The sequence below is a fragment of the Malaclemys terrapin genome, chromosome 2 (genome assembly GCF_027887155.1).
Source record: "Malaclemys terrapin pileata isolate rMalTer1 chromosome 2, rMalTer1.hap1, whole genome shotgun sequence".
In the NCBI taxonomy this organism is placed as follows: Eukaryota; Metazoa; Chordata; order Testudines; family Emydidae; genus Malaclemys; species Malaclemys terrapin.
The window spans coordinates 59,665,868-59,688,007 of NC_071506.1; the positions used below are offsets into that span (position 1 = coordinate 59,665,868).

Sequence of the window (22,140 nt, forward strand, 5' to 3'; positions counted from 1 at the left end):
ATGTTGTGTAATTGCCAAAATTAGCTCCATGTCATGTAATTCACTGCTGTGCCTACTGAGAGCCCTATTAATGTCAGTGGAGTTACACACAAGTACAGCAATCCAGCCATATGCAATGAATTATAATATTAAGGCATAAATTTGTAAAATCTTCAAAGCAGGGATATTGTCTGATCCAATTTGGACAGTGCCTAACATACTGGGCATAGTTAAAATGAGCAATAAAATTACTATGACTAATAAAATGTAGCCATCCCATTAAATTAAGTGGAGTGTTTTCATTATTAAGGTAAACAGGATTTGTCCCTAATTTTTCTATAGCACCAAAAAAATATGAAAGATTTACCTTATAAAACAATATGACAGACCTAGCAATAATGGCCTCATACATTATTATACCTGGGAAACAAGACAAAATAGACAACTAACACAATACGGAACTCATTCCTAAATTTAATATGGAAAAGCCCCTAAATGATTAGGGAAAACAAATAGCTGTTTTGTAGTGCAAAGCATAAACCTAAACATGTAAAGAAAGTATAAAAACTCAGTTTTCCACAAATTGGTCCCCACTATCATCTGGGATATTTGCATAATTGTAACCATGGTATGCATATAATTGTATACATCTTTAGGGATTCAGTACAGACTTTTTGAATTTTCTGCATTTCTGTTTTGGGGGAAGTGGGTAAGGTGGGGGTCAAGATTAGTTTTTATTTTCTTAACTGGTTGATTGTAAATTCTGTTCTGCAGGTAAACACAAAAAAGAAGCAATTAAAACAACTTTTCCCAACATATATTGGACATGGTTCTGCTAGACTAGATGTAGCACAAAAATAGTGTTTAAAATAATTCATTTTGACTGTTTAATAATAAATGTTAATGAACAATCTGTTCTTAGAAAGCTACATAAATTAAAACTATATAGTTGTGGTTTACTGAAACTTCAAATTAATTACCTTGCTAACATATGCAAGAATATATAAAGATTAAATATGTGATTTGTCAAAGTAGGCAACAGTTCCTAAATCCATAACTTAAACTTTAAGCATCTGCCAAGTCATATTGTTAGTAACTTCTAAAAACTGTTTTAAATTTATAGAGAGGTGTCAATATATTTGATGTGGAAAGACTGAGGAATTTAATAGGTATGGTACTCAATTTTTTATGCCAAAAACCCCACATTGTTTGCATTATTCAGACAAACAAAATATTGATGCAAAAATATTTGTGTTCCTTAACTATTTATGCTCATTAAGATCTAGGTGAGGAATCTGCTGGATATGCAGGATCTTGAAAGCAAGCACAATAATGAAAAGGGGATCTAGTGAAGAGATTCAAAGAGAAGAGGGAACATAGTTGAAGCGATGGGTGAGAAGGATTATTTGTGCATCTTCTCTCTTGACACAATCAATTTATGCTCTGAAGCATTTCGATTGCTAGCACTTTTACCACTCCAGCTAGCCGGTATTATTGAAGAAGATATCCCTACATCTAGTTTATTTTAATTTTTCAAATGTATTAATCTGTCTCAGTGGTATCCTGTGGCAGTGAGTTCCACACATTAATTGTGTTTTGAATAAAAATAGTATTTCTAAAATCTATTTTAAACATGTTGCCTTTAATTTTGAATTCTCTCTTATTCTTGTACTTTGGGAAAGTTTAATCCTATTGGACCTCTCACACATTCATTCTTTGCCTTATCAACATTACTTTCTCATTTTCAAAATACTGCAAACAATATGTCCTTGCATGAGCCCTACTTAGGGTGACCAGATGAGAGGAAGAAAATATTGGGACACGGGCAGAGGAGAGGGAAAAGTGTCCGCCAGCGGAGCAAAAAAAAAAAAATGCTGCCGGCGGAGCGAAATATCGAGACAAAGATCGGTCAAGACGCGGGACAAACACCTAAATATCCGGATGGTCCCAATTATATCAGGATGGTCCTGATTTTATGGGGATGTCTGGTTACCCTAGCCCTACACCCTATTTCTAATCATTTTTGTCTTCCCTGGACGCTTTCTACTGATGACTTGTTATTTTTGAGACAAGGGACTAAAATGAATGCAGTAAAATCAGGTTGAAGACACATGACCAATTACTATAATACTTGGTGCTTAGAGAGATTCCTTCTTTCTATGTACTGTGAATATCTGCAGAATGTGGTAAGTGGTTCCTGGGACTGAGAAGTTTGAAAATCACTACTCTCTAAAATCCAGGACTCAAGGCGTAATGGAAGACATGTAGTAATATAGATTCTACCTATCCAGTTTTGGAAACAAGAGAAAACTTATTTAGAATGCTGCCACAGAAACAGTCTTTAAATGATATGTTCAAATCTCCCTGCACAAAGATGGATGCTTCTGTCTAAACAAAATTAATAACTATGCTCTTTTTTAGAAAGAGTCAAATCTTCTGCTACGCTTAATTAACATTAGGTACACCCACTGCCTCAAGGGCATGGAGTCTTTGTCTGGACTATCAGGGGGAAAATGGTTTTGCCCCTTAATGCAATTCTCCCTTCTCTTCCCCTGCCCTGCTCATAACAGCCTGCTTCCTCCTGAATTTTGGGGGAGAGGCAGCATCAGTTAAGCAGTTTGGCTGGCTGGAGGTGCTCAGCAGAAGCAGACTAGCTCCTGCATGCCTGAGGGGCCCATACAGACCCTTTCCCTGCAATGAGGCACCATTGCATGCCTGGATTAACAGGTCCCATTCTCCTAATCCTGGGATTAGAGTAAAACTATGTGTTTTTGATCTGCTGTAGGCATTGTGCTAGTCACCTTTATGGGACTGGGAAGGAATTTTTCCCCGATTGTCAGACGGGCCAGGATAGGGTGATTTTTTTTCACCTTCCTCTCAACAGCTCAGAGACTCAACTGTAAATATAAAGGCTGTTGTATTCACACTGCTGAACATGTATTTGTTGGCACTCTGCAGATAATCCCTTATCTGTTAATTTTTCTAAAGTTTATGTTCTATACATTCCTCTCCCCCCCCACCCAACCACCCCGTTGACTAGGCAGGACATTCAAGTAAGTGTCTAAAAGAGCAAAGCCTGAGAACAACAGTTAGTAATCCATAGAGCTAAAAGCACAGACTGATTTTTATATATTTATTATTATTTGATGTAAATGGTTAATATCCTAAATCCAGAGCTAGACAATTTGTCTTTTCTGAAAGATGGTTAGTGCACTGAGAGTGTCTGTATCACTGATGATCCTTAGACAAAAATATTGATATTACTCAGAGTAGATCCTAAGTAAGAATTGTGATTTTACTAGTGAAATGAGAAGTTCCCTGTGAGTCAGGGTCACAAGCATTGGCCTGCTAAACCCAGGGTTGTAAATTCAATCCCTGAAGGGGCCATTTAGGGATCTGGGACAAACATCTGTCTAGGGATTGGCCCTGCTTTGAACAGGGGGTTGGACTAGATGACCTCCTGAGGTCCCTTCCAACCCTGATATTCTATGATTCTATGAAAAGTAATGTACTGCATATGCTGATAATTGCCCACTTGCAAAGCTGCATCACTACATCCCTGTTTTACATAATGAGAAATACAGTGACACTACCTCCCATCCTTCAATGTGAGACTGCCATTCTTCCAAAACCTCTAATTTTTCCATTTGTCTCTTAGCCTCATTTATATTGGAACAGACAGCTTTCATGGCTTGCAGAGCTTCCATTAATACTGTGTAGTCACTGTGTTTCTTTGGCGTCCGCTTCAATAACTCCTGTTTATACATAAAGAGTACATCAGTCTTTGATCCTCAAATGTACATTACCAGGAGGCTCATATTGCCTGGGATGCTAAAACTAAACAGTAGATATCAAACTCCTCTTTTATTAGATGGAATCCTATTACATCCTGCAACATTGTGTCCTGGTAAGGCAATAAAGCTCTGAGAAACAAACTAGCAACAGTAAGAATAAGTGATATTTCAAAAACAAAGTTTCCATTTCAGCTCTCTCTCCCCCCATCCCCTCCCTCCCCCGGAAAGGTTGGTCTTGATGTTGACCTTTAACCTCTTTTATAGGACAGTCAGCTTTTAATGACAAAAATCATACATACTGTATGTCTTAAAGTGCTTATTTTATTGTCACAATTAGTACCTAAGGTTACTGTGAACTGAAAGAGGGTCAATTGCTTTTTGCTAATTTTTCGCAGTTTTTTCGCTTGGTGTATTTAACAATACTTTGTGTATAATTAGTCTCAAAGTATCGCTTGTAGAATCTGTTAGTCAGTTTCCTTTGTTCTTTGTGTGTATTTCTCACATAGCAAGAAAGAATATAAAACAATTTCAAAATAGGACAATGTGGTTGTAAAACCACAGAAATAGGCTGGGTGACTCAGGGTTCAGTATAGTAATAATATTATTTATCTCACTTTTTAAAAAAAATGACTAAATGTTAAGCCGTGTCCCTTCTGTCTTCTGTGTCAGTGCAGTGAGATGTGCCTCTTTCAGAGCTGACAATGTTTTAGAAGCTAAAGGTTTATTATAAAAAATACTTATCCAATAATCAAAATGCAATTAACAAATGCAGCTTCCTCTTCAAAAATGCAAGTCATTTCCTCCTTTTTAACAAAAGATATACAATATCCAACACAAATTTGTTATGCATTCACTATTCACACACACACAGAGAGAGAGAGAGAGAGAGAGAGAACGAACTAGACAGGTGTCATTTCATTGTTATCTGAAAATACTTTCTGTCTGCTTTTACAGTACCTATTTAAAAGCATTTTTGACATTTGTTTTAGTTTACTAATAATGGCATTGATTCAGGAAACCACTTAATTGCATGCTTATCTTTAAGCAAATGAATAATTGTATCCCTACCTATCATAGCATTTAAGCACCTTCTTAAATCAAACTGAAATCAAACTCATTAAATTCACTGAAGTTTAAATTAATGGCTTCCTCTCAACAATGATGAAGGTGGCCATCACCCTACAAAGGAGGTGCTGAAACTAGAGAGGTGCCAAACCTTTACAGCCAACAAAGCCTGTTAATCTTTTTTGCACTGAAGTCCCTGGAAGACTTGCCATTGGCTTTAATGAGTGCAAGCATGAAGCCAATATTTATTTGGGGGATCATTCATCTGGGGAGAGGTTGTTGTTACTGTCATGCTTAAATATGCATAGCAACAAGTTTTATGTGCAGAATATAAAGGCCTAGGTAGCAAACATATAAGTACCTTCAAAAGGAGGGGATACTTGCATATTCTCTGTATTGGTGTTACTAGATATACTTCCAATGGAACATCTGTGTTCTTACGTCCTCCAAGCAACATACAGTTCTAGGGTGCAAGAAAATTAATTTGATTACAAAATCATGAGGAAATGACATTTTCCCTAACTATGAGTTCTACAAGAGTTCAAGAAAGAAACACATTACATTAAACTCTTTCCTGTAGTTTCCTATGAGAAATCACTGTTCTAAAATATAGGCAATTGCCATAAAAAAAAGTTCTCCCAAAATCATTGACACGAACACTTGCCTAGAATTGTAAATTAACATATACAAAGATAATATTAAGGTAAACTTGCAAAACTATCATGAACAGATACATAATCTACTCGTCTACTCTTTACTATAATAATTGTAGACACTAAACCAAACATCTATCATTTTACTTTGACACACACAAAAACAATTACCCGACTGCAGTTGTTTAGTGTTATTTTCAAAGAACGTATTAAAGAAATAAATCAGTACTAAAGCTCATTTAACCATTTTAGGTATACTCTGTTCTAGATATATAAAATAAAAGAAATAATTATTGGATTGTTGATATTATGCAAACTAAATAAACTTTTTCAGCCATGATCCACAGAAAATGTAGGTAACAACCAGGAGCACAGTATTGGAAGCAGAGAAAAATATGGAACGTTTGGTGGAAGCATTCACAAACACAATTCAGCGAGAGGTAGAGATAGGATTAAAGACATTCAGAGAATCAAAATATGCTAATGGCTTTAGGGCAAATATTTAATTGTTGGAATTATAAAAAAAAAGTAGACCTAATACTAATAGTAATGAGTGTGTATATGCAGTAGTAGAAATGGTAACAACAGAGGAAATAGTGATATGATATACTTTAAAGCTATATGAAATCAAGCTCTATGTATTGAGAACATCATACCAGTACAATCAAAAGTAGTGTAATATAGACTGATAACACTCCTACAACTGCTCACACTTTTAAAGGGCAGGTAAGTAGGGTCTCTCTTTACCCATCAAACACAGAAGGCATATTGGAAAGATCTCCCTACAATTCAAAGAGGAAACCAAACAATAAAGTCAGAGTGCACCCTACGTGATCAGACTCTGATTTATTTAAATTATAACAATGTGTGTATCCCCATCTTTAGCTACTCTGTGGGGGCAGGTAGGGAGCCTGGTTAGCCTTCCAATTATTCTTAGATGATCAAATAACAGTAATAACAAAGACTTTTGTTCTCCATCTATCTATATCTGTTCAGGGGGCTGCAACTGCATCTTTTGGATGTTGACCTGCTACCAAGATGTATTCATAGAATCATAGAAGATTAGGGTTGGAAGAGACCTCAGGAGGTCATCTAGTCCAACCCCCTGCTCAAAGCAGGACCAACCCCAACTAAATCATCCCAGCCAGGGCTTTGTCAAGCCAGATCTTAAAAACCTCTAAGGATGGAGATTCCACCACCACCCTAGGTAACCCATTCCAGTGCTTCACCACCCTCCTTGTGAAATAGTTTTTCCTAATATCCAACCTAAACCTCCCCCACTGCAACTTGAGACCATTACTCCTTGCTCTGTCATCTGCCACCACTGAGAAGAGCCTAGCTCCATCTTCTTTGGAACCCCCCTTTAGGTAGTTGCAGGCTGCTATCTAATCCCCCATCACTCTTCTCTTCTGCAGACTAAATAAGCCCAGTTCCCTATGAATTCACTGCAGCTAGATTGGCCTGCTTCAATGCACTCTACACAAAAGTAAAACTGAAATCCATTTGGAAGCTGAATCAAGTGCAGATTGTGATAAACCATTTGCTAGGTGACATATCTCTCTCTGAGTATGTTACACTGGTGCACCATGATCTACTTTAACTGTCTATTGGCTTCCAGATGGAATTAAAAGTATTGGTTTTGACTAGATTTATGTGAATAAATTATTTTTCAGTCCAGTAGCTGAACCAAAAGAAAAAAGAATTAAAAAAATAATAACTTTGTCTCCCCAGTCTGAAATAGCCCAAATCACATGGCCTTCAGCACATCTTTTTTGACAGACACTGGGAAGTTCTAAGGCATATTGAGTAGAGGGGGTTCTTTGACTACTGAGGGATAGTGATTACTATTACATTTTTTTTGCAAAGGTGCTGCAATCTTCTCAAATTTCACCATGTTCCGATATAGTGTTTGGATTCAGTACCATTATAGGAACAGTTTCATCTGGATCCAAATCCAGATCTGTTTGTGGAGATCAGAGATCCAGGATTTCAGTTTGGACTCATCTCTAAAATAGCCACATCCTGTCTCACAAAATAAGCTCTTCGTGATTCACTCTTAGGTATATTTTGTTCCGCACCACCACATACAGCGTCCACAATTCATGTTACTCTCAGTGCAGGATCCAGTTGTGTGTGTGGTGTGGAGGAGAACTAACGTGGCTTTATGCCATGTTAGCAGCCCCTCAATTTGGGAGCAGGTTGGGGAATGACATTTCAGCCCTTGATTTAAATTGGGGCAGCTGGATGTCCACAGTGAGAGGGTGTTCCAGCTGCCAAAGATCACTGGAGTGTAAAGACATGCTTAGTGACAAGAGAGGTGGCATAGAACTCTAAGTCACTCAGTGATTTCTCCTTATGACAGGGAAATTTCCACTTAGCCCATTAAGTTCATGTTAAGGGACCGTAGAAACAAGAGAATCAGGGCCAATAGATTCAAATAATAGAGCAAACTGCACATTGCATTACCCAATCAAAAACATTATGGCTGTACTCTATCAGGTAGTGTGGGGCAACAGCTTTGAAAAGATGTGCCATGTTAAAAAATTAAAATCACAACAGTTCAGATGTTATACTTATTTTATCACTACTCTAATGTCTTGTTCATAGTTTCTTTAACTTAAACGGTTTTCAGTTGAAATGTTTGTCATATTTCCCAAATCTGAGCTCAGACCTCATGTTCCTTTGCCAGAAATGTAAAGTTCTAATATAGCATTATCTACATAAAAAAAAAAAAAAACCCTCTTAGGGTGTCATATAGTGTGAGTTGAGGAAATCCAGGTAACAGTTCATACTAAATTCCCTTTTCAATTAATAATGTCAACCACTGAGAAACTCCATGTTTCTAAGGAAACTGATCTTGTTATGGAAGATTCATGAGGGCTCTCATCCTTAACATTTTAAAATATCTGCTTAATTGTGTTGTAAAAATTAAAGACTTTTATTGTGTAGCTGTTTCATTTAACTCAGTTTAAGCCAAATCAGTATGTTGCTGCTAATATATAATCCATAGCAAAACATTTTTTTCCTTTGGCACTGCAGCTCCCACAGTATTAAAGTCTGGATTTTTCTTTACCAAACCTGACTCTAACCACAGGACAGTCTTTAAAATTTCCTTCCAGGTCAGTTCTCTGATTACCTTCCATACCCCTCCTCACACCATTTATCCCATTTTCTCTCCTGTCCTTCTGCCATACATGGCTGGCATCATTATGCATTGCCTCCAAAACAGGGAGTACAGTAACTCCTCACTTAACGTTGTACTTATGTTTCTAAAAAATGGTACTTAAAGCGAAACGATGTTACGCGAATCCAATTTCCCCATAAGAATTAATGTAAATGTGGGGGTTAGGTTCCAGGGAATTTTTTTTCGCCAGCCAAAAGACATGTATACATACTACATACATACATACACACACACACACACACACAATAAATTTTAAACAAACAATTTAATAGTGTACACAGCAATGATGACTGTGAAGCTTGGTTGGGGTGGAGGAGTCAAACGGTGGAAGAGGGAGGGATATTTCCTAGGGAATGCTTTGCTGCTAAATGATGAACTAGGACTCAGCTGAGCCCTCAAGGGTTAACACATTGTTGATAATGTAGCCTCACAGTCTACAAGGCAGCACGAATGGAGGGAGGAGACACAATAGACTCATGGCACAGGCTGCAAACATTCCCTGCGGAAACTGAACATGATGATGAACCCACGCTATCCCACTGGAGTGTACCACTCCCTCCACTTTGTAAGTGCCCGGGGGGTGCATGTGAGACAGACACACACACCGTGCGTATGAGAGAGAGAGAGAGATGCGCATTGCCCCTTTAAGTACACTGACCCCCCTCTAAGTACACTGCCTTTTTAAGTAGATCAGCAACTTGAGACAGCAGCTGCCAGCAAGCTCCCTCTGTCCTGAGCCCTGTTGTGTCCCCCCGCCCCATGGAGATGGGGTACAGGATCTGGGGGAGGGGGACACCCTGACATCAGCACCCCTCTTCCCCTCTCCCCACCCCCGCACAGCAAGCAGGAGGCTCCCGGGAGCAGCTCCAAGGCAGAGAGCAGGAGCAGCACAGGGCAGTGCAGGGAGGGATACCTGAACTGCCCAGCAATTGATAGCCTGCTGGGCAGGTGCTGCACAGGGAACTTAGGGGAGCTAATAGGGGCGCTGCCGGGCCACCCTGGTTCCAAGCCTCCACCAACTAGCTCCAATGGGCTGTTCTTCCTGCAAGCAGTGGACAAAGCAGGCAGCTGCCAAACAACGTTATAAGAGAGCATTGCACAACTTTAAACAAGCATGTTCTCTAATAGATCAGCGACATAACAAAACAACATTAACCGGGAGGACGTTAAGCGAGGAGTTACTGTATAGGGCACATTGTCCAGTGTTAGTCTGTAAATTGGTCAGGAGGTGGCACTGCGTGTGTGATGTAGGCAGCCCCTACTTCTGAAAATATCACACCTAAAGTGACCATCTTTAAACTAGGTTCGATGGGGACAGGAGCAAAGCCCACAGGTAAATGGGAAACATGGAGACCTGGGAGATAGATTGGAAACAAAAGGGAGCGTGGGCTATCATGGCAGAGAGAAAGGAGGGTCAGGGCAAAACTGGGAGGCAAAATCAAACCAGTATCTTAGATTCCTATATACAAATGTGAGAAGTATGGGTAATAAGCAGGAAGAACTGGAAGTGCTAATAAATAAATACAACTATGACATTGTTGGCATCACTGAAACTTGGTGGGATAATACACACGATTGGAATGTTGGTGTGGATGGGTACAGCTTGCTCAGGAAGGATAGACAGGGGAAAAAGGGAGAAGGTGTTGCCTTATAAATTAAAAATGTACACACTTGGACTGAGGTGGAGATGGACATAGGAGATGGAAGCGTTGAGAGTCTCTGGGTTAGGCTAAAAGGGGTAAAAAACAAGGGTGATGTCATGTTAGGAGTCTACTACAGGCCACCTAACCAGGTGGAAGAGGTGGATGAGGCTTTTTTTAAACAACTAACAAAATCATCCAAAGCCCAAGATTTGGTAGTGATGGGGGACTTCAACTATCCAAATATATGTTGGGAAAATAATACAGCAGGGCACAGACTATCCAACAAATTCTTGGACTGCATTGCAGACAACTTTTTATTTCAGAAGATTGAAAAAGCTACTAGGGGGGGAAGCTGTTCTAGACTTGATTTTAACAAATAGGGAGGAACTCATTGAGAATTTGAAAGTAGAAGGCAGCTTGGGTGAAAGTGATTATGAAATCATAGACTTTGCAATTCTAAGGAAGGGTAGAAGGGAGTACAGCAAAACAGAGACAATGGATTTCAGGAAGGCGGATTTTGGTAAGCTCAGAGAGTTGACAGGTAAGGTCCCATGGAAATCAAGACTGAGGGGAAAAACAACTGAGGAGAGTTGGCAGTTTTTCAAAGGGACACTATTAAGGGCCCAAAAGCAAGCTATTCCGCTGGTTAGGAAAGATAGAAAATGTGGCAAAAGACCACCTTGGCTTAACCACGAGATCTTGCATGATCTAAAAAATAAAAAGGAGTCATATAAAAAATGGAAATTATGAATATAGGCAAACAACACAGGAATGCAGGGGCAAGATTAGAAAGGCAAAGGCACAAAATGAGCTCAAACTAGCTACGGGAATAAAGGGAAACAAGGAGACTTTTTATCAATACATTAGAAGCAAGAGGAAGACCAAAGACAGGGTAGGCCCACTGCTCAGTGAAGAGGGAGAAACAGTAACAGGAAACTTGGAAATGGCAGAGATGCTTAATGACTTCTTTGTTTCGGTCTTCACCGAGAAGTCTGAAGGAATGCCTAACATAGTGAATGCTAATGGGAAGGGGGTAGGTTTAGCAGATAAAATAAAAAAAAGAACAAGTTAAAAATCACTTAGAAAAGTTAGATGCCTGCAAGTCACCAGGGTCTGATGAAATGCATCCTAGAATACTCAAGGAGCTAATAGAGGAGGTATCTGAGCTTCCAGCTATTATCTTTGGAAAATCATGGAAGACGGGAGAGATTCCAGAAGACTGGAAAAGGGCAAATATAGTGCCCATCTATAAAAAGGGAAATAAAAACAACCCAGGAAACTACAGACCAGTTAGTTTAACTTCTGTGCCAGGGAAGATAATGGAGCAAGTAATTAAGGAAATCATCTGCAAACACTTGGAAGGTGGTAAGGTGATAAGGAATAGCCAGCATGGATTTGTAAAGAACAAACTGTGTCAAACCAATCTGATAGCTTTCTTTGATAGGATAACAAGTCTTGTGAATAAGGGAGAAGCTGTGGATGTGGTATACCTAGACTTTAGTAAGGCATTTGATACGGTCTCGCATGATATTCTTATCGATAAACTAGGCAAATACAATTTAGATAGGGCTACTATAAGGTGGGTGCATAACTGGCTGGATAACCGTACTCAGAGAGTTGTTATTAATGGGTTCCCAATCCTGTTGGAAAGGCATAACAAGTGGGGTTCCGCAGGGGTCTGTTTTGGGACCGGCTCTGTTCAATATCTTCATTAACGACTTAGATATTGGCATAGAAAGTACGCTTATTAAGTTTGCAGATGATACCAAACTGGGAGGGATTGCAACTGCTTTGGAGGACAGGGTCATAATTCAAAATGATCTGGACAAATTGGAGAAATGGTCTAAGGTAAACAGGATGAAGTTTAACAAAGACAAATGCAAAGTGCTCCACTTAGGAAGGAAAAATCAGTTTCACACATACAGAATGGGAAGAGACTGTCTAGGAAGGAGTACAGCAGAAAGGGATCTAGGGGTTATAGTGGACCACAAGCTAAATATGAGTCAACAGTGTGATGCTGTTGAAAAAAAGCAAACATGATTCTGGGATGTATTAACAGGTGTGTTGTGAGCAAGACACGAGAAGTCATTCTTCTGCTCTACTCTGCACTGGTTAGGCCTCAACTGGAGTATTGTGTCCAGTTCTGGGCACCGCATTTCAAGAAAGATGTGGAGAAATTGGAGAGGGTCCAGAGAAGAACAACAAGAATGATTAAAGGTCATGAGAACATGACCCATGAAGGAAGGCTGAAAGAATTGGGTTTGTTTAGTTTGGAAAAGAGAAGACAGAGGGGACATGATAGCAGTTTTCAGGTATCTAAAAGGGTGTCATAAGGAGGAGGGAGAAAACTTGTTCACCTTAGCCTCTAAGGATAGAACGAGAAGCAATGGGCTTAAACTGCAGCAAGGGAGGTCTAGGTTGGACATTAGGAAAAAGTTCCTAACTGTCAGGGTGGTTAAACACTGAAATACATTGCCTAGGGAGGTTGTGGAATCTCCATCTCTGGAGATATTTAAGAGTAGGTTAGATAAATGTCTATCAGGGATGGTCTAGACAGTATTTGGTCCTGCCATGAGGGCAGGGGACTGGACTTGATGACCTCTCAAGGTCCCTTCCAGTCCTAGAATCTACGAATCGTAGGATGTCTAAAATCATTTCTCACGTGACCTAATAAGGCACTGCTGTCAACTCACTGATTCAGTGAAAAGATATTAAAGTAGAACACCAAGTCAAAGTTTACTTACCAAAAGAAAAGTCCGTACTGTTCTTATTTTGTTAAGTTCAAGCAGAAGTTTCTGTGCCTTCTCATGGTTACTACAGTATTCATCATAGATACAAAATCTGTCCTTCTGTAGAGACAAAGAAATACTTTGTATATTCAGATTTTTATTAAGGCCAAATGACTAATATAAGAACACTTTTAGAGGATAGAAATCTAATGTAATCTGCATTTTGGAAGGTCAACACCTTCTTTCCTATTTTTATATCTAATTATTGTTTGAAATCCAACACTTCTAGAATTTTTAAATTCTACCCTTAATTAGAATTGCAAAGACAAATAGTCTGTGAACATCACTAGAGAATCTGCGGAGAGATTCCAGTGGCTGGATTACAATAAATCAAACAGGACAACAAAGTGCACACACACCAACCCATTTGCAGACATCATTACCTATCTGGCACACGCAAGCATTTGCAGATACAATCCACATTTTGAAGAAATAAAAGGTGTATTGATAGCATTTTTGTGAGCCCTTCCATTCTACTGATCTTTAATCTTTTGTCCCACAATGTTCAAATGTAGACTTTAGCAAACAAAGGCTGAACCAAGCAGAGATACCAATTAGATCCAAATTTTTTTTTTTTAGGTCTGTGACTGTGTGTAAAGAGTTAAGCTCAGTCCTGACTGATTTAGCAAAGCTCTGTAACATTGATGCTCTTGCACTCAGACAGGAAAACAATGCTCCTAGAGTATAGTTGCTGCAGAAGATCCAGAAACATATCTGCTGTGATTTACTGAGGCACTGCTCTGCATTTTCTATTTCAAGGCAGGTAAAACAATAATAATAAATAGCAAGCAAATATATTAATATGTACATGAGAATTTTAATATTAAAATGCTTTCAAATGCATTGTTTCTTGCAAACTAAACTATCTCTCTCTCTCGCTTTTATTCTGCTTCAAGACTGAGTTTTAGGTGCTTCACATCTCATCATGGCATTTCATTGTTCAGGCTTATTTTTGCTAACGAACATAAATAAAAGTCCTACAGCCAAATTTTCAGAAGTGTTCATTAAGGCCTTTATTCAGCAAAACACTGAAACACCTGCTTAAAGATAAGCATGTTCTTATGTCCCATTAACTTCAAGGTCCTTAAGAAAATTTCAGGTGGAAATCCTAGTATCTATGAGCTTGCGCACTTGCCTGGTTGGAAAAAAAGGTTAGTTATATAACCACTGGGTAAAATTTTACTATTTTAAATAAACATCCTCTGTGTTTGAATGAAAAATAAAATCAATTCAGAACAAGTAGTCTGAAAATTCCTAACAGTTCAAAGCTGCAGAAGATGCTGAAAGCTAATGTGCTGAACACAACAAAGCTTGTTTATTCTACAGTGAAAAGAATGGGTGAGATGACATGGTAAGGGTCTCTTTTTTTTTGGCAATGAGTGTAAACTCCAAATGACCTTAAAGGAACCTAAATTATGCAATCAAGTCATTTTGTCCTCATGACTGAATATACACACATATCACCACGGCATTAATTAATGAAGACAATCAGGAATGAGAAAAGTTAACTATATAAGTTGTATTAAAGAATAGCATACAAAGTGAAGAAAGCAGATTCCCACTTCATGGTGTGCATTAGGTTCAGGATTCAAACACCCCTCCACTAAGGTCAGGAAATCCTTGTGAACTGCAAGAATATCTTCAATATTTGAAAACAGCATCTGTAAAAGAATAAAACATAAATAAATATAAAAAGAGAACACAGAGAAGAAAAATGCATGCAATTAAAAACTAACCTTAACTGTTTCCTCTGTGATATTTTTATCCACTTTGGAGGCAGCGAACTGGAACATTCTCTGAAGGAATGCCTGCATGAAACAAGACAACAATACAAGTGAGGACATGGTACACTGCTTTAATATAGGTTAGTTCAAAGGGAATAAGATAGCTTGAGCAAAAGTATTATACATTTTAATTAGTTTGTCTAATTTTCTTATGATTGGGATATGGAAATAATATTCCATGAGAACACTATTCAAAACTTCACCCAAATACTCCTTTTAATTAGTAGCTTTGTTAATTTAAACCTGTGTGAAACTATGTCAAACAGATAAAATGAAACAAACTGTTAAAATACATAGTATAATATTAATAAAGGCCAAAAAAATTCAAAATTCTCTGAAGTAAAATTTTCTTTCATTGCTCCGATTACTTAAAACAGTTAGACTCTAACATCAATAAAACTCTTCCACAACTTGAGGCTCAATCCAGTTCCCTCTGGAATTTTTCCATTTATTACAAGATGAGTTGAATTGAGCCCCTAATTTCTAAATCAAAGCTGGTTTTAAGCTACTATAAACAAGCATAAAATGTACCACAAGAAGCCACTAAATTATGCACAAACCTCTGATGTATTAATAGCTGAACCAGCTGGAAGGAAAATTGATTTAAACAAGATGCTTGGTGCACAAGCTTGTGCACTGTGGTTTAAACTTCTTATATTTGGTCTGGACAAAAAACTGGAAACAACAAAAAACACCTGCAATGAGGCTCATTCCACAATTTATTTAATCAGGTTTAAAGTAGCAAGTGTTTGTAATTAAAGTTCTACAGATTAACTTCATTATCAAAAGGTACATTTTGAAGATATTTACAAACTGAAAGTTTAAAGTCTTAAAGCACTGGGTGTTCACATGGACGTGCATCTCCTTTAGTTATTAAAAAATTGGCACCACAAGTGTTCAGAATGTCATGTCCTTCATATCCGCTTAGCTCCAAGTCACTGTGCATTGTATACTGTATATGAACTCATCCAAATTCTACTGTGGTGCAAATTCCATAGAGGATGCAATAAATAACCCTGCTAGGGGAGAAGGATAGCATTCACAGTATCCCTTTTTACTCTGCTATGCCTTACACATTTTAATTCCTAAGTGGTTTTTCTCTCTCCACTGAAAAGAGCTATGCAACTAGGAATATTTTTATTATTGAATGAAGAAACAGACACCCCTAGACTTCCAAGATATAGAGAACACTTAAGTTGGAATATTGTAGGTCCATTTAAATGCTTAATGCCGATTTTTATATTACTATTAAAAAAACAAGCAAGCACCTTCCCTATCCATTTGTGATTTCTTTCTACCTCTTTATCAGTGTTAACTCTATTAATTAGATTTGTAACTGAGCACAGAATTTGGCCCACTGACTTTAATCCCTTTCTTACTACAATATATGAGTGACTTGCATGTGCATTAAACATATTAAAATATATGCAGACTTCAGAGTAAATAATCTATACATGTCAGATTATTAGCCACAAAGCAATTAAGAAATGTAGCATATAATAAATCAGAGAGCAGGTTAGAAAAGACAACTGCAACACAAAAGACAGATGAAAAAGAAATAAAAGAGGTCATGCTGTGTTTTATGTGAGATGCCTAAAACACCAGTGATGGATAGATACTATTTAGGAATAAAATTCTTAGCTATCAGTTGCTTTCTCTGATTTGACCCAAACAGTGAAGATTTGAAGATTGGCACTCATCTCTGTCAAAAAGGCGTCAGCTAATACCAGAAGAGTTTTTTCACATCTTTTAAGTATCCTGGGATCCTTATTCCTCAATAAATATTTCCTTCGATCAAAATATATAGTGGAGCTAGGCGAATAATTCAGAATGAATAGTTTACTCAACACTTTTTCCTTCCTGTTTGTAAAGTGTCCACTTGCAGCGTGCAGTTTTTTTCAAATACACTTGTTATTAAAAATTATTTCTGGAATAATTTCTATGACTGATTCTTGATCTTGAGATCTTGTGTGCAAGCAGTTTGTTGCAACTATTTCATATTTGGAATTCAAGGCATGTTTAGTCTCCCTGATTTCAGACACATTTCTTTAAATAAAGGCTGTGATGTAGATGAAGGATCGTCCAGTGGTTTTGGGCACTAGCTTGTGACTCAGGAGACCTGAATTTCAATCCCTACTCCACCACAGACTTCCTGTAGACCTTGGGCAAATCACTTTGCCTCTCAGTGCTTTGGTTCTCTCTCAGTAGCAGCAGGGAAATAGTACCTGCCTACCTTACAGAAGTGTTGGGAAAATAGAGATGTTAAAGACTAAGGCCTGGTCCACACTAACCCCCCACTTCGGACTAAGGTACGCAAATTCAGCTACGTTATTAACGTAGCTGAATTCGAAGTACATTAGTCCGAACTTACCGCGGGTCCAGACGCGGCAGGGAGGCTCCCCCGTCGATGCCACGTACTCCTCTCGCCGAGCTGGAGTACCGGCGCCGACTGCGAGCACTTCCGGGATCGATCCATCGCGTCTAGACCAGACGCGATAAATCGATCCCAGAACATCGATTGCCTGCCGCCGAACCCGGAGGTAAGTGTAGACGTACCCTAAGAGGTGCTATGAGAATGGGGCCATATAAGTACCTAAGTTAGAGTATTCATGATTATCAATTTATTTACTGAAAATACTTTGCAATATATATTTTAAAGTCTTTGCTTTAACTGCTGCTGCACACAGTGGTGTATGCAACTTTGTTACTGTTACAGTGTTGCCAACTCTCATAAATGTATCATGATTATTGCAATATTCGATGTTTTAGTCCAGGTCATGGTAGAATTATCTAGGTATGATCATGTGAGAATCTCGCGTTTCAGTTATGGGGGTTATTTTAAGTAAGTTTGACTGAAGAGAAAAACTCAAGAATGTGCCCTTAGCAGCTGAAAACCTGGAGGGCAAATTAAAAGAATCAAATCAATTTTTTTCTTAAATCTCATGATTTTTAAGCCAATTTCATGACTCAGGGGGCTTAGTCATGATTTTTTATCATTGGGATATCAAATGAGATATTTGATCATAACTGCTGTTACAACAGTTTTCTCTTTACAGCATCTTTTCATTTCTTAGGAGACTGCCTGTCTATGGGGGAGCTGCCATCTTGCAAGGCAGAGTTAATAAAGCATATGAGGACCAAACGCTTCAATTGTACTGTAGCAGCTGGATCACAAATAAAATACATGGCCATTTTATTAATACAGAAAAGAGCAATCTTATTTCACTTATAAACCTGCATACCCATATTAATTTTATCTTCAGAAGAAGGGGGAAAAGTGAAGGAAAAAGATCACTTTAACTTTTACTCAACACTGCTGTAACATTGTTGTGACCCTATCACTTATGATATAGTAATAGCCAAGGCAAACTTGCAAAACTAGATATATTTTCTGCTAAGGAAATTTCCTGTGTATGTACATTGTATTACATCTGAAGTCCTAAATCTACAGTACATAAACTTGTTGAATAAAGCTAGAAAGACTTTTTTATGTTAAAATTGAACAAAATCTAATTTTTTTACATTAATGATCTAACACGAAGTACTAAAAACTGTAAGAACACAACCAGAAAAGAGAGAAATAAATGCATATTGTAGGTTGCTATAAGTATACCTAAGCTAACATGGTTCATAGTAGATTCCTCAAGTTCAAAACACATCAAAGTAGAAATATTTTCTTTTGCATTTTCTCTTAACATTCCTAACAGTTCTGTAGACATGTTGAGTGGTACAGAACATTGTTTTATTTCAAAATGCATTTTCACCACATCCATAGAGAACACGAAGAATCAAGCCTGGGGAAGGTTGATCTAGATAACTTTAAACTCATAAAAGGTCTAGAGGTGTTTCTTGAATCCTACTTGCCATACCTAATTCAGCTTATAGACATTAAGGCAACATTTGCATAATAATGTGAATTTTTGCAAAGTGTAATTAATGCATGTCAGATGCTAAGCTCCCCACCTCCCCACACACCCCATATAGCTAAGGCTAAGATTTTCTCACAGAGGTCGTGGAAGTCATGGAATCTGTGACTTCCAAAGACCTCCATGATTTCAGCCAGCAGGCGGCCGGGAGCAGTGGGGTACCTCCACCTCCTGAGGTGGCGGGGCCCCCTGAACTCCGAGCCACTGTCAGCAGTGGGGGTACTCTGCAGCTCCCTGCCACCGCGAGTGGCAGGGGGACCCCGCTGCCCCCAGCCATGATGGCCCCCCACCCGCCACAGGGGGGCAGTGGTACCCAGTTCCTCACCATCGGGGGTGCCGGGAGCCATGGTGGGGGGGACTCTGCAGCTCCTGACCAGCCTCCGCAGCGCTGAGCTATGGAGGATGGGGGACCCTGGAGGTCCAAGCTCCCAGCCCCCCACTTCTCCCCCCCCGAGCGGCTCCCCATTTTGTCATGCATATTTTTAGTAAAAGTCAGCGAGAGGTCACAGGCTTCCATTCATTTTTCTTTATTGCCCATGACCTCTCCCTGACTTTTACTAAAATTATCCATGACAGAATCTTAGCCTTACATATTGCTTTTGTTGGAGCATGTTGCCTTGATTTTGCCACAAAAAATAATGTTGACAGAAAGGGCTCAGACAGCACTGGCAGCTGTGGTAATCACTGCACATATTTCACTTCCTCCTCCCATTAACCTGTTCCAGCAGCAGAGGCAGCAGCTAATCATGCTGGCTTCTGATACTAAACAAAAAGACTCTTCTTCTAGTAATTCACCAGCTGAGTCACCACCTGTTTCTCCAAACTGGTCTGCCGTACTGGATGCATTGTAAGCAGTACACAATTCATCAACCAAGGTCAGTGATATTCTTAACTTCTTTCTACAATACCTAGCGTCACCTTCACAGATACTAAATTGTTCCAAGTCCCAGCTGGCCTATAAGACCAAAGGAATAGATGTCATTTAGTACATCTGCAATACTTTTCATTCCAGTGCTAACCCTTCATACACACAACTGACCAAATCCTGCTCTTGTTCATTTCTTCTGTCATCCAAATGGCTCTTACTTCCCTAAGTCCTTCATTCCCATCTATCCTGCTTAAATACTGCCATATTCATTGCCGAACACCATGACCCCTAATCATTTATTTGAAACCTGTGGCAACTTCTCTTTCAATCCTTGCCCTCCTTCTCTGCATAGTGGCTTTTTCAAAGTAAAGATCAACAAGATCTGTCATAACTCTCCCTACCTGATTTTCTCTGTCCCTCCTTTGTCCAGCAGCCATTTTATCACTTTCCTCCTGTCACTGACTGTGAAGCTTCTGACCTGCTCTCAAATTCTAACCCCTCCACCTGCACACTCCATTTCATCCCCTCTGTCATACCCACTGACTTCCTTGGCCCTCACCCTCTGTCGGTTCTTCCCCTCTAAAATTCAAGCATGTTCTTGTCTCCCACATCCTCTAAAATTTACCTCTCTCTTCAATTACCATCTCCTCCCCCTCCTTCCTTCTACCTCCAAGCTAACTGAATACAGAGTTTACTACCATTGCATTAAATTCCACTTCATCTTGGATCCCTTCAATGTGACCTTCATCCCTCTAGTACACCGAAACCATTCTAAGCTTGGTTTAGATAGAACAACCTCCTCCGGGCCAAATCGTAAAGCATCTCTTCCAACCTCTTCTGTCCAGATGGCAAAAACGCTTGTCTGTGTCCTTACATCTTGTCTTGATTTCTGTAACCTTCATCAAACCTCGCTTCAATAGGAGCATTCACATTCTTGAAGTTAAATGTGTTTAAGTGCTTTGCTGAAGAAGGATGGTATTATTCACATAACGTTAAGTACATGCTTATGTGAGTTGCTGAATCAGGGACTGGACGTCAGGCTAGCTCACAGATGCAGCAATACATTGAAACAGATTTTTAGGGTGAAATTTACCTATGTGCAGAGGGCTACCAGAAGGTGTACATATCACTTAAGCCCTACTTAATCAAGTGAGGGCTTAAGTGGAATTTAAGTAAGGTATAGGCCTTGTGCTGACCCAGTGCACAGGGATGAACTTCATCCATTGATCAGAAGGCAGAGTTATTTTCTGTGTTTTATACAAAATGTGTTGAGATTCATACTAACACATTTTAACCTTATTAAAGAAATAAACAAAGGAAAAAGCTCTCAGATTGTCTCTGAGTCTGCCACTGAATTTTGATTTTTTTCCCCCATCTCTCTAAAATGAAAACTTCATGAGGACAGGGATCTACCAATGTCTTGTAAAGCTCTGGGCACACTGTCAGCACTTAAATATAAAATAAACAACAACATGGGTTCTATCTTAGTAAAGACATCAGGATTTGGTCTTCTCCTTTCAAAATGGTAGCTGATCAAGAAGTTGATCAGCATAACAAAGACTATAATACAAGGAGAAAAATAGCTACAAAAAATGTGTCATTATATGGAAATTATTGACAAAATTTGGTTGTATTTATTTTGTGGGGATTTTCCAGTGAAAGAAGAGTTATTTTGGACCAACAAATTTGTTCACACATATATAACATTGCCTCTGATCAGATATCACCTGCTTCTGCTAAGAAATTTTTACACTGAGAACAGCAATTACATTGCTCATAACACTGACAGTGAATCATTCAGAATTCAAATAAACAATTAAAAGTCTCAAAACAAAGGTTTGCTGTATCCATCACAGGAAACCAGCAGTTTCCTGGATTTATAATATGCTACATTATTACTGACAAATCTAACTTAGTCAGTTCATTTATTCACATTACTGGCAAATCAAGCTGGAAAAACTGGAAAAACCCAAAAGATAAATAGTAGGTCTCAAAGTAACAATACATTCATGTTGAAGTGCAATTAGAGAAAGAAAAGTGACTATAAACATGGAACCTTCAAATTTGATAGATCTGTTCCCCATGTGTATTCAAAGTCATATCTGCTTATGTTAGTGACCAATATTACTTTTTACTACCTTTTGCTCCTGTTTAGCACTGCATAGTTTACACAGATATGCGAAAGTGAGCTTGATTCTTTTCTGGCTCCCATATCACAGAAGTTTTAACAGAGATCCAATAGTAGAATCTTTATTATTGGTGATGACATATGTACCAAAAGAAACACTGCTCTACTTTCAGAAACAGGGTTTAGGGCTTGATCCCATTAGAGTTAAAGGTGCAGAATCAAGTCCGTAGTTTGTAGGGCTGGCAGCTAGCAAACTAAAACAACTATTTCTTCTAAACTGAGCAAACTTGATATGGAAATCACTGCCAGACAAATAAAATGGAATCC

General features: G+C 38.7%; 1 protein-coding gene across 2 annotated transcripts in view; it reads right to left on the bottom strand.

Moving 5' to 3' along the window:
* PREX2 (phosphatidylinositol-3,4,5-trisphosphate dependent Rac exchange factor 2) overlaps window positions 1–22,140 on the bottom strand; it is a 280,651-nt gene that overhangs the window by 191,403 nt on the left and 67,108 nt on the right. For both annotated transcript variants that reach the window (XM_054020338.1, XM_054020337.1), the window contains exons 2-6: window positions 14,844–14,915; window positions 14,646–14,768; window positions 13,063–13,167; window positions 5,200–5,301; window positions 3,573–3,734 (exon numbers count right to left, since the gene is read on the bottom strand). In XM_054020338.1, the coding sequence (XP_053876313.1) occupies window positions 3,573–3,734; window positions 5,200–5,301; window positions 13,063–13,167; window positions 14,646–14,768; window positions 14,844–14,915 (564 nt within the window). The remainder of the gene's footprint in view (window positions 1–3,572; window positions 3,735–5,199; window positions 5,302–13,062; window positions 13,168–14,645; window positions 14,769–14,843; window positions 14,916–22,140) is intronic.